Consider the following 13,010-nt stretch of genomic DNA (forward strand, 5'->3'; position numbering starts at 1 on the left):
AACTACCTTGGGGACTCAGGCAGATGTAATCTGTGTAGGCACATTTTCATGGGAGAACAGTAGCTCCCATCACCAGCTGGTACCTACCAGGAAAACTGATGATTCAGGCAGTGGAATAAATTCACTGAATCCCAGTCACACAGACCCTACTAACCCCAATGAAGTGCCACATGATGGCTTCAAGCTGTCAGGCTAGCTTTTAAATTCAGCAACCTAACACCAAGGGTTTGCTGATGGCCTAGGGCAGCTTAATCCACTGAAATCACACCAGAAGAAAGTCACCTCTCTGGTATGCTTAGCCCAAGCTATTCAGGGGTTTTCAGAAGACAAAGCCAGAGAAAGTTAAACTCCGCCAGGAAACCACGAGGAGGTAGGTAATACGAGGCCCAGGACACTGGTGTCACGTGCTCTGAATGAGACACGCACTAAAGAAGGGAGTTGTCCGTCTTCAGGAAGCCTGGTTTGGGGAGAAAGAAACCTGGGTTTTGGTCGCCAAAAGACCGGAAAAGGCCACTGTGGTCATTGCAGCCCCACAGTCAAACAGTACCTGGAGCCCCGGTTATATCCCCAACCTGCAAATTCTAACGACAAAGAGCAGACAGATAAGAAAGGTTTCCTCCAGCCAACCAGTACCACCGCAGTCTTCATGAAGTCTTAATTAGATGCCTGGAGTGGCATTCAGCAGCTCTGGCTGGTTCAGAGATGCTGGGTCTAAAGTCAACTAGTGGTAGCTGAATTTTGGGCAATGTTGATGCCTGCCCATGAGAATACAGTGCAACATTCCTCAGCTCTAGACAGACAGATGCAGAGTAAAACACCTGAATTTACAGGGTAGTCAGACACCATCCATTTCTCTATGCAGAATGTTCAGATCCTCTGTCCCCATCTCATTCTAATGCCTCATCTCAGCCTGTGTCTGCAAACAGGCCTCAGGACTTGATGCAAAGGCTCATTGCTCTGATTTGCCCTGAGTAACCAAGTTGTTTAACCATCAGTTTTTTTGTCCCGATTTATATTTGCACAAGCCTTGCTACATGGTATTATATTGCTGCTATATGAGCTTATTGGCTCAAATGCCCTTTAAATCCACAGAGATTGCAGCTGTTGTGTAGCTAAGAGAGTTTTTTGGGATTTTTTTTTTAATTTCGAGTCTTGGGCTAAATCCACCAAATCAGTTGTGAATTCTGTCGACTGAGCGGAGCTCAGTCATTCAGGTCTCTGCGGCACTACTACTGGCAAGTACCCTATCTCCCAAACTCTTCAGCCTGGAGCTTCAGATAGTCCCAAATCCATGACAGGCATCCTACATGCAAACTCCAAGCCCAGAAGCCTTGGAGTTCAGATACCCCTAATCTTGCTCGCCCTTAGCCAAAAGGCTGAAGAAGCAAGCTAGAGAGAAAGCCCTAGAGCAATCCCCCATCACCATAAATTGTGTAGCCAAGATCCTCCCATTGGGAGGCTTTAGTAGACTTTCACAGGGGGACCTGCCTGCTAGGCCTGTGCGAAGTGTCTAGTATTTGGTTCAGATTTGGCCGATTTGGAGGACAGTGATTCGATTTGGTGATGCGAATCACTATCCCGAATTGATTCAGCTGAATCACACAGGTCCATCCCCTGCCAGCTCTCCCAGCCCAGCAATGGCTGTCTCGCCCACCCCAGCTCCTGGCACTTGGGAAAAAAAAGCCTCGACTCAGCAGGTGCTGCCGGGTGGGGGGCAATCTCGACTGCCTCATGCCATGTGGGGGCTGTGTATGAGCCCCCTGACCCTCCCCACTCTTCCAGCCCCTACCATGGCTGCCCCGTCTGCCCCAGCTCTGACCCCCTTTAAGAAAAAAACCCCAAACCCCTGGATTCACCATTCCTGCCCGGTGGGGGGTAAGCCCCACTCCCCCCTGCTGCCCCGCACCACATGGTGGGCTCTGCATGAGCCCCTCGAAGCCCTAAGGCTGCTGCAGGAGTGGTGGGTCCAGGGGTTTTTCTTGTTTTTTTGTTTTCTTAAAGGGCTGGAGCTGGTCCAGGCGGGGCAGCCATGGTGGGGCTGGGATAGTGCGGGGGTCAGGGGGCTTGTGGCAGAGCCCCCCACGCAGCGTGGGGCAGCAGGGATCACCCCCCCACCCAGCAGCACCTGGAGAGTCGGGGCTTTTTTTTTAAAGCACCGGGAGCTGGGGCAGGTGGGACAGCCATAGGGCAGCAGGCAGGGGACGGGGCCTGGCAGGGCCCCCCATGGTCCCCTCTCCCCTCCCCCAGCCCCCATTCCTCCATCCCCTACTTCTCAGCTCCGAGTCCGGCTGCAGCTCCCTGCTGCAGGGGGCAGGGGCTGTCCAAATCTTCGAAGCTCTCCAAAACTTTCCTGAAGATTCGGAGAGCTTCAAATCGATTCAGGCCTTTTTATTGGTCCCCTGACTCAATTCAGATTCAGAGATTCAGCCACCAAATCTGGCCAGATCTCCTCCAAATCAAATCAGCACCCGAAGCTTTGCACAGCCCAACTGCCTGCAGTGCAATGGACAGGTCTCTACCCTCAACTATATCAAGTCATTCAAGGCCGAGAAAAAGGGTATCTCCATTGCCAGGCTGGTAAAACCATCTGGTCTGAAGCCATCATCCTGGTATCATGCTAAGAAAGCATTTGTGCAGTAGGATTTTAGAGTAACCTTCATACTTACCTCTGCAGGACACAGAGTCTCAATTCAGATTCTGCTCTCCTCACTGACATGGTGAAGCACTGAACAGAAGGCAAAGGCTCTTTGCATTACCTACAAGCATCATTACCTGCATAGACTATGCTGAGAGCTTGTCTTAGGCATTTTACTTCAAAGCTGCCAGTTCAGATTTGCCATTGGCTAGCAGAGGCCCAAAGTCATTACCACTTGTTGCCTGCCTGCAATCTGCTGGTTGTGCTGTACTTGTCCTAAGGGGAAGAACATTTCTTCAGTGGCGAGGCTGGCAACTTTCACCTTGTGCTGCTCTTTACTCACTTAAAGTGACCTAATATTCCTGTAACCTCATGGCCAATGAAGCCCCACAGTTAGTTAACTTTCCAAGCTCATTTCAAATCTGACTGTGGTGTCTGGCTCCCCAGAGGCTGCAGTCCTGGAGGATCAGATGATCTTCTTGACTGTCTGTCTCACTTCAATGAAAAGATAAAAGGAAGGGCTGAGCTTTGAGATTCATGCCTACTTTCATGGACTTCTGGGGCTCACAAGAATGAGAAAAAGGATACGGCCTCAGATCTGATGTGGTAGCACATATTTGCTTCCAGGAAAACATACTTTTAGTGATTATATACCACTTTGAGAGTCATCCTATCCCTATGGATACTATAGATAGATTAGAAAGACTACAGCTAGACTTTCTGTATGGCCCTGGGCAAATCACTTAGTCTTTCTGTGGTCTGCATCTACAACATGGGAATAATAGCACTCTTCTATCTTACCAGGAGGTTGCAAGGATAAATACTTAAAGGTTATCAAATGGTCAGCATTACTGGAATGGGGATAATTCAGTTACTTAAGACAGGGAGGCACATTGCAGATACAATTAATATTTAGGATGTATATTATCCCCAAAAGTCATCAGGCAATCTTAAAAGCTGTGGTTCCTTCACTCTATGTACAGTTAGATCTTGAAGAAATGCTCACTTTTAGTTGTGGTGCCGTTCTTTTCACAAGCTGAGCACAATCCCTAGTTCATGGTATTGCACAGCATCTTTGCCAGTGATGTGACCCAAGCTACACTGTGTACAGGTCAGATTCAGCTGCTCTCACAATCTGTGCATGGCTGGGTAGCTGGCCACAAGTGTGTGTGTGTGCACGTGCGTGCGGAGGGGCAGGGAAGGGAGAACAAATTCCATTATTTGCTTTCAAAGGTAAAGAGAGCTGATGGGGAAGATCAAGCATGAAGGCCTGAGGATCCCAGAATAAACACAGGTATAAAAATAGTTTAAAACTGTAAAACGGGTTATTTAATAGCTTGCAGGAAACGCTCTAAGGCAAGTCAAAACAGGGACAAATAAAACTCCTATCTTCCAACAAACTAAAGCTGAATTACTGAAGCCTCAACCTAGGGCATGAATCAATAGTCCCGGAAGACCCAAGAACATACATTCAAGAAATGAGTAGAGATAAATAATAAAAAGCTTTATTAACTATATATATGAAACAGGGGTTAGTGCCTGCAATTGACTCAAGATACAAAACGGTATGTGCTAGAAGGCTGCCCAAGACCAAATCAACTTTGCTGGCTGCCTTTCATTCCCTGAATCACTTGTCTTTTTGCCTGGTCAAGCCATTGAATCAAATCAAAGTTGAACTGGGTGGAAATGCATTGTTCTGTTTCTAGAGGTTGCTGAGCCTTAATTTTCTTCCTTAGAAGGGCTTTATCTTGTTTGTTAAAAAAGTACTTTGGGTTGGCAGATAATAGCTGATAAGAAATGTTAACAGAAAAATTAAATAAATAAAAATGACATTGTGTCAAAACAGTGCATGTTCGTACCATATACTGTAAAATTTTATGGACAGCTGGAAGCCATGCCTTGAAATGGGTCCTTGGCCAAGCCTGCTTATGTTACTTAAGCTTATCATCATTTTGATATATGAGGGACAGCAAGAAAAATAGGATTTGGTTCTGGATGCTGGGGGAGGATCGTGGCTGCTTTTTGAGAGGCACAGCACAAAGAGGCATTAAAAACCACCCTGGTGTCCCTGCAATTCTGGGCTGGCTGGAGATGAAACATCTCTATTTGCATTCTGGGGCTGTCTACAATGGAAAGTTTCACCAGAACGTGCCTCACTTTACAGCTGTTGATGTTACTATGTCACTGGAGTGGGTCCACTCTGGCATTATGCCAGTGGCTGCATGCCTATTGCAGGTTCATAACCTTCAGGGAGGTGGTTTTATTCACGACAAAAAGGCTGGGGGTTGCCAGCTTCCGTCAGTGACGTGTGTGGACACATGCAAACCAGAGCCCACAAAAGGCAACTTCTGTTGACAAACGTGCGTAGACTAAGCCTTTGTTACAGGCATAAGCATTTCTGAGGAGAGGGCAAGGAGCCCGACGTAAGGCAAGGGTTGCTTGGGGCTTTCGCCAAGAGATGTATCAACCATCATCCCTTTCACTACATCCCTCATATGAGGAACCTGCTGTGGTTCTGAGCAGGTCCAACAGTAGCTTGTGCTGTGTTACAATCTGTAATAGGAAACCCGAAAGGCTTTCAAAGACATGGCCTCCTGTCTACACAGAGTCATCACAACTTGGGGTTTAGCTGAACTACTAGTTTTGATGCTTGTTCCTGAGATTGCAGTAATTAGAGCCCTAGCGTGAGCTGTGTACAAGCGCTAAATGAAACAACACATCAGTTACAAATTAACCACTCCATTCTAGGGGTAAGAGGAGGTTCGTAAAGGAGCGTAAAGGAACCTGCCAGACTGCCGGCCTCTCTGCCGCTCTTGTTTGGGGTGGTTCAGAAAGCTAGGGGAAGGGCTAATTGAAGTAGTAATGAGTGGCAGATAAAGCAAGCTCAATCATCTCCGTAGACTCATTTCATCTCCAGCCCCATCATGGAAGTGTAACTTGAAAACAACTGGGTAATGCTGTTAGAAACAAAAGGGCAATGTGAGCTAGCAGTGAAGCCACTTTGTCCCTGCTGCCTGCACATTTGGGACTACTGTTTATGTGCTGGGGGGGGTTTGGCACTCAACTTTTGCAGCAAGTCATTTTTCCATACCTGAGAGCTGGGTGGTGCTTGTGATTAGTCAGTCTTTATAAAGCTTTTTTTTTTTTCTCCTTTGTGTTTCACTGAGTTACTTCAGATCTCCCCTTGGACCTTGCCAGCTCCTACCATAGCCTCACCAAGACTGACAAGGAGCAGTTTCCAGAGTGACCTGCACAATCCATGGCAGGAAATCTCAATTCCATTGACTTCAAGCATTCCCAAGAAAAAGCAGGGCATGAGGTGGCCATATGCCATCAGCAGTGCTCCAGAGCAGTGGTTCTCAAACGTAAAAATTGCTGAGGGTCTCGGCAGACCACTTAATAAACTGGTTTTTTTGTTCTACAAATCAAAGCACACAACTCATATTTTAATATCAGTAGTCTTACCTTACAAGTACAGATATTCTCGATTGTTCCGCAGCCTTTCTGCGGACCACCTGAATGGAGCGCATGGACCAGTGGTGGTCCACAGACCACAGTTTGAGAACCTCTGCTCTAAGTTTCCTCTTCTTCTGAAGGAAATATAGCACCTGCTCAGAGGAATACAGTTGTCAGCTCTCATTCAGGGGAAGCAGTTGCTATGTCAAGGAACAGCAATATTTTATAAAGCTTAAAATGTGAAGTGTCCTGATCTGCCAATTATTAAGTAAAACATCCTTTTCAAGATTTGCTGTATCAATGGGGATAGAGAGAAGTGCCACCCAAGAGTAGACACAAGTTAGCTGTGTTAGTCTGAAACCAAGCAGAAGGCAGGGTAAATTTGCAGCTTATGGACTAAATTAGATCTATGTCGCAATGGGGATTTACACTTCGTTTAGGCCAAGACTTGACTCCCAAAACACATCGGAGCCTTTAGCTACTGAAGTACCTTCTGTCTAAATAATCTATGCATTCATTTAAATAAAAAAAGAAACAGGAGCCTCCTGTTAGCAGATGTAACCCACTCAAAAAGCAGATGTTTTTGCAAAGCTTTGCGTGTTGCATTTCATTTCCAACATGCCTGTCTAACCTGCATTTATTCATGGCCGGTTTATACCCCTTTGTCCTTGCATCAACATTGTCCTTTGGCTTCAGTAGTTCTTTACTTTCCCTGGTTTGTACCTCCCACCAATGTATTTTACAGACAGTGGGTGCGTCTACACATGCATTAATGCGATTTAGTTAATGCACATTAAATCTAGTACCTCTGGGCACCTCTACATGAGCGTGAGGTTGCTCAAATGTGCTGGAATTCCAGGACATTGGACCAGACTCAGTTAATCCAGTCTGCTGGAGTGTGGCAATTACTGTGCTTCAGCAACCTCCTGCATTTCATGTATCAGTGTCCCCACGCTTAAAAATGGTGGTGGGGGCACTTGGTCTAAAGCTCATCAAATGAGCTTTATTTCAAGTGCCCCCACCACCATTTTTAAGTGTGGGGATGCTAATACATAAGATGTGGAGGCACTTTAATTACAGCAGTTCTCGGAGCCACTCTAATTAAAGCAATGTCACCACCACCACTGGAGCATGTGTAAAAGTGTCCTCCATTGTGAGATACTAGGAAAATGCACATTAGCCTGTCTTAATACACTAAAGAGCATAGTTTTTAAGTGATGCTTAATGAACATTAGCCTATTTTAATGTGGATTCACTAAAAGCATATGGCGTTTATAGATGTACTTGGGGGGGGACGGGGGGAGTGCTTTAATTAGACCGGCTCTGAGATCTGCTATTATTAAAGCGCCTGGAGCATCAGGTGTATCAGCATCCCTATGCTGAAAAATGGTGGTGGGGGTGCTTTAACTAAGGTTTGTCGAATGAGCTTTAGTTAAAGCACCCCACCACCAGTTTTCACTGCAGGAATGCTGATACACGTGATGCTGGAGTTTGCTGGAGCACACTAATTACCATGCTCCAGAACACTTGTTTAATTGAGTCTGCTCAGATGTGCTGTAATTACAGCGTGTCAGAGCAGCCTCACTACATGTGCATAGGTGCCCATAGTTTTTTAGTGATGCTTTAATGCACATTAAAATAGCCTAATGTGTATTAAAGTGCACATATGGATGTGCCCACTAGGTAAGCAGTATCCCCTGAGCCTTCATTTTGTTAAAATAAACCAGTTAAACTTTCCTAGCCCTCTCTTGTAAAATGGGCTCTCCATTTTCCATTTTAATATACTTTCTCTGCACTTGTTCAAGATGGAGAGCTGAACAAACAGCTGGGGAACTCCCCATAATGTAGTAGATGTCTGGAACCAGTGGGAAAAGGAGGAGGTATTGCCCTACCTGTACTTTGGATCATGTTTTCATTAACTTTTTAACCCAGAAAGCAGATCTCCCCTTCACCTCCCTGTGCCTACTTTTCTAAAGGCTGGAATATCATATACTATTATGCTATACTGGCCAGGACAGGTGACAGTGTCCCCAGGCTCTATCACCCCTCACTCTGACCCAAAGAGTATTGCACTGAACAGAACCTTTCAGTGTCTGGCCTGTGATTACTCAGGCACAAGTCCCAGCAAAGCCAGGCGAGGTTTGTCCAAGTAAGGACTTTGAGGCCTCAGCCATAGTGCTGGCAGGTAGCATTCTGGACTCCCTGCAAGCATCATTTCTTTAGGAGAGCAGGAGTTTAGACTGGTATTGAGACTACAGACTGTACTTGTAATGAAAGAGGAATTTCTACTGTAACCAGCCTTTCCTCATCCCATCATCCAAGGGAAGCCTCCAGCCCAGCTTGATCTCCTTATTTTCACAAGCAGGAAACCCTTTTTTCCCCCTCTCCATTAAGGCCAGCGGAGAAAACAGCTACTGTGTCTCAAGGGTTGCCCACTGCAAAAATGAGTTGCTTTGAGGCCAATGTCACTTTTGCATCATGTGGACTCTTTGTGCTGGTTTCAGCATTTCAAAGCAACTGCAAACAAAACATAACTAAATAAGTGCAGAGAAAGTACAAGTGGATGATTAAAGGGACAAGGAGAACTAGCCCTAGGGAGTGATAGAAAAAACTGCAACTGCCTCAGCCCTTAATAGATATACTTTCTCATTAACATTTAAGGCAAAAGGCTGGATTTGGAGGAGAATGCATCCAAATATACAAGGGAGAGTGAGAAGATTCAAAAGAGAAGCCATGAAAACAGTTCTTAACTCTTGACCCTCAACCCTCTTTCAACCCCATTACTTGAGGCATTCCAGCCAGGACAGCATATATCAGTCTTTGTTTGTCTTGGATTAAAGATTACTCCAAGACAAAATCTGAACCCTAGACCACAGCAAACTATTTAGGCTTTGTGCCTCAGGCCCATTTTGAGTCACCCTGCCAGGCACTCTACTGGAATCACTCAAGTTGGTTTATGACCTGGTAGCATTAATGGAAATTTTCTAAATTCCTAGTGACTTCAGAGGAATTGGATCAGGACCTTATTTGCTCAGTTCCTGTTCTCAGATGCAGCAATATAAATAGTAAAGAAAACAGTTTATTAAAGTGGGGTTTTTCCCAAGAGTGTTGATCTACTCACCTTCCCAGGCAACACTGAACCCTGCAGTTGGCCTTTTCTGGGATCAGTTTTTGTGCTCCAAATCAGGGCACCCTAACTAGGACTTAGAGGGAACTTTTCTTATGCATGAGGGAAGTGCTGAGTTAAGACACTGTAAAAGAATGGGGAAGGGTAGGGAGGAGATGAAAGAATAAACGAATGGAAGAAGAAGGCAAAGCCATCTGTAATGAATAGGATAAGGGGTGTATGAGAAAATCAATTTCTTTTTGACTATTTCTTCTGCTTCCCATGCTTGTGTCTTGGTAGCTTGATTGTTATGTGAACCTGGCATTATAGCAAAGGATCGTGCTTTGTACAATTGTCAAGTTCAATGTGAATTCAGATTGGAAACTGCTGAATTCCACCTGAGAATCAGGTTGTACATGTGATAGTTGTCACAATGCACATGTGCAAAAATGTAATTTGTGTGGCCTAACAGTGTCACACATTACACGTGTACCAGTTTTGGGGGTTTTAAATGACTTTCCATCATTGCAAACTAAACTCCATATGGGTGTAGTTTACTTTACAATGTTGCAAAGTGCAACAATACAGCTGTCAGCTTGCCCCCCTGGCCATGAGAGAGGCAGGCAGGCTCCACAGAAAAAAAAGGATCGGGCCCCTTGCAGCTGCAGCCTTCAGCAGGTGCCTGGCTGCCGCAAGCCTGCCAGGGGAGCACCCGGAAGGCTTCCGGCAGGTGAGCTCAGGGAAGAGTTGGACTAGGCTGGGTGCTGCCTCTGACTGAAGGGGCACCCACCTGCTAGCAGCCTACCCGGGTGGCCCCAGGGGGGTACCACAGCTGCGTAGAGAAGGACTGTTTTCCCCTGGAATTCAGAGGTCACTCTGCCCAATGGCAGCTTCCCCTCTGGCTGCAGGCAGGCTCCAGCTCTGACAAAAAGAAAAAGAAAAAAGGATTGAGCCCTTTGCTGTAACATGACAGAAAAATTGAAATGATGGGTTTCAATTAAAAACACACCGTTTCAATTAAAAACACACCATTTCAATTTAGGGGGCATAAAATAAAACTTTGGGGATTAAACCCCCGTCACGCATACAAGTGCCCCCAGATGCTAACCCCACTCACTTCAGAGCTGCCAGAACCCCAGCATAAATTCAGCCCTGGCTTTGACAGGACCTTTTGTGGCAGCCATGCAGCAAAGCCAAGTTACAGGCTTACTTTTATTGCCTCATTCCCTGAGTCAAAATAAGTGGGTGAAAAAAAAATTCAGCCATAAGCACTTGTTAAACAGAGCAGTGCATTATAAAGGCATAAACATTGGGCTGGGAGCCAGAGACACCTGAGTTCCTGTTCTGGCCCTGACTCACTGGGTGGTCTTGAGGAAATCACTTGAATTTCTCACACTTCAGTTTGCACACCTGTAAAATAGAGACACTACTGCATAGTTCTCAGACAGCTTATTTGGTGGGTGAGCCTATGTTGGTGGATAAGCCTATGCTATAAAGCACAGCATATTATCCTTTCAGCCAGAGATTCTCCAGAACAGCTTCTCATTTTGGGGGACTGTCCAGAAACAGATATATGCCACTTGGAAGATCCCTGTCTCTGCTGCTAGAAAGTCTGTCCCTACAGAGCCAGAGCCAGAGCGCTCTCTGAGTTATGGTAAACTGACTTTATGTTTAGTTCATTAGTTCTTCTCTCTCCTCTCCTGTCCTGCAGAATCCTCTCTCTTTTGTGGCCTCACAGAACCACCCCCTATAGAAAGCACATATCCCTACACACCAGTGCAGAATCAACAGCTCAGAGATAGGCTCAGAATATATACAACCTGGCACACAACCCTTTGGGAGTGATGTCTCCTGTTCAACACGTACTTTGGTCCTTGTTTGGATAGCTCTTTTGGGTACACATAGCTGTCCAGCACAAAGTCAAAGTCAGTACCACATGCCCTCCACACAATATATATAGTTGCTTATATAGTTGCTTTCATCCTGATTGATATATATGCTACTAACCATGTCAAACCTTGCAACTCTCAAAGGATTTTGCTTTTGCAGCCTTTTGCCCTACCTCAACAGTGAAAACAAATAGCAATTTGATTTGAGGCAGGAAGCTTTCTCCTCTCACAGTTGGGTGTTTTCTCTTCATCTCACATCTCACAGCTGCTAGGGAAAGAGAAAACTTTGCCTTGTCCCTGCTACACAGTAAAGCATGACCTATCAGATTAATACCCAAACACTGATTAACACTCAAACACTGATTTCTGGCTTTGAACCTTATCCCTTTCCAGAACACAACTGCACAGTGTCCCTTCATCATTTGCTCCTTATCCACCCTGATGCAAATCTTGCCCATGTATTAAGTCCTGTGAAGAGTGCACTTCTCTATCTGCTCTCACCGAAATCTCATGTTCATTCTCTGCTTCATTTGGACAAGTGACAAAAGTGCAACTTGCAGTTGTTTCCCCTTCTCTCAGTCTCCAGGTAACGTAGGAGCCCCGAATAGATTACAGGAAGGACAGGAGCACTCAAAGATAAAGACATGCTGCTAGATTTGGTAAAGATGTAAAGAAACACAAACGCTGGTGCAGATTTTCAGACATTACCATTCCACTCTATCCCAGCTAACATGTGCCAAACCGATCCTAAAGCCGTTCTTAAAACATCTTACCACAAAACATGTAGCTATTTGCTTCACTTTGAATAAAGTGAGCTGCAAACACAGTCACTTACGTGTAACAGCTTGGAAAAGCGAAGGCAGAATAATCAGGAACAGCTTCATGCCACTAGCTCCTGTAACCGTGATCCCAGCCTAAAAGTGATTTAGGAGTCGTCAGCGCTACTGAGGAGCAAGGGGAAGATGAGGCAGGAAGGGGATTCTGGAGATGGCGTGGATGTCCTAGCTATTCTTTTTGAGACCTGTGGTGTCCTCTGCGAGCACTGCCCACACCGACACGAGAGATGCTGCAGGTTCCTCTGTCTGAAGGATTCTTAGGCTCTGTAAAGTCACGTGCCACGTTCCATCCTGCACTCCAGACTAGTGGGGAGAGAGCCGTCCCAAGGCCAATCAGAGCAGACCGGCAGCTCCTTGCATCCTTACGCTGAAATCCTGGGGAATGAAAGAAAGAGAGAAAAAAAAAGTAAAGATTTAAGGAGTTAAGACCATTTCCCCCCTTGACTCACTTGCCTGTCACATGAACCAGGGAGAATCGAGTTCAAGAAGGCAGGAGGCTGAACAGTGGAATTGTTTATATGTCCTCATCCCTGCTGAGGTTGATTTTGAAGGCAGGCAGCCCTGTTAGTCCTTGCCGTCTCTGTCTGTTGTTGTAGGTGGTTGCATGGTTGAGGGCAGGTGGGTGGAGTTGTTCCCCTCTACACTGCCCAGGTCCTAAGTAGGAGATGGGAAGAGGAGGTGGGGATTTTTTTCAGTGGGCCAGATAAGACCTGGCCAGAGGGCCCTCTGCTGGAGACAAAGCTTAGTGATCACTACAGCAACTTGGCAATCTTTCCTGTCTTCGCACAACAATGTTGCACTGCTTCAAGTCTAGTCATGTAATTAACTCCATCTCCAGCATGGACACAGTTAAATTAGTCCAGCATAAGAGGGCGTATTTCAGTAAGCTATCACCATACTTGAAGAGAAATAAGCTACAGTGGTCTAAATCACCTTTATGCACCTATGCAAGGATTGTGCCAATAATTAGGTCCATTAAAAAAATCACACTTTAATCAACTTAGTGAATCTGTGAGTTGATCAGACCCGAGGACTGGATTCTGGCTAGCGCTCATAAAAAGCTGCCTGGTTTTTCACTCACAAAAATT

At 45.8% G+C, this 13,010-nt stretch overlaps 1 protein-coding gene across 4 annotated transcripts in view; it reads right to left on the bottom strand.

The window, feature by feature from the left end:
* Positions 1–12,295, bottom strand: part of LOC109300463 (relaxin receptor 1-like) — a 62,013-nt gene extending 49,718 nt beyond the window's left edge. For all 4 annotated transcript variants that reach the window (XM_019521105.1, XM_019521107.1, XM_019521106.1 and 1 more), the window contains exon 1: positions 11,922–12,295. In XM_019521105.1, coding sequence (XP_019376650.1) covers positions 11,922–11,970 — 49 coding nt within the window. In that variant the 5' untranslated portion in view covers positions 11,971–12,295. The remainder of the gene's footprint in view (positions 1–11,921) is intronic.
* Between the last annotated feature and the right edge of the window lie 715 nt (positions 12,296–13,010).

This window comes from Gavialis gangeticus, unplaced genomic scaffold, assembly GCF_001723915.1.
Source record: "Gavialis gangeticus isolate Ggan-Ray unplaced genomic scaffold, GavGan_comp1, whole genome shotgun sequence".
Taxonomy (NCBI): domain Eukaryota; kingdom Metazoa; phylum Chordata; order Crocodylia; family Gavialidae; genus Gavialis; species Gavialis gangeticus.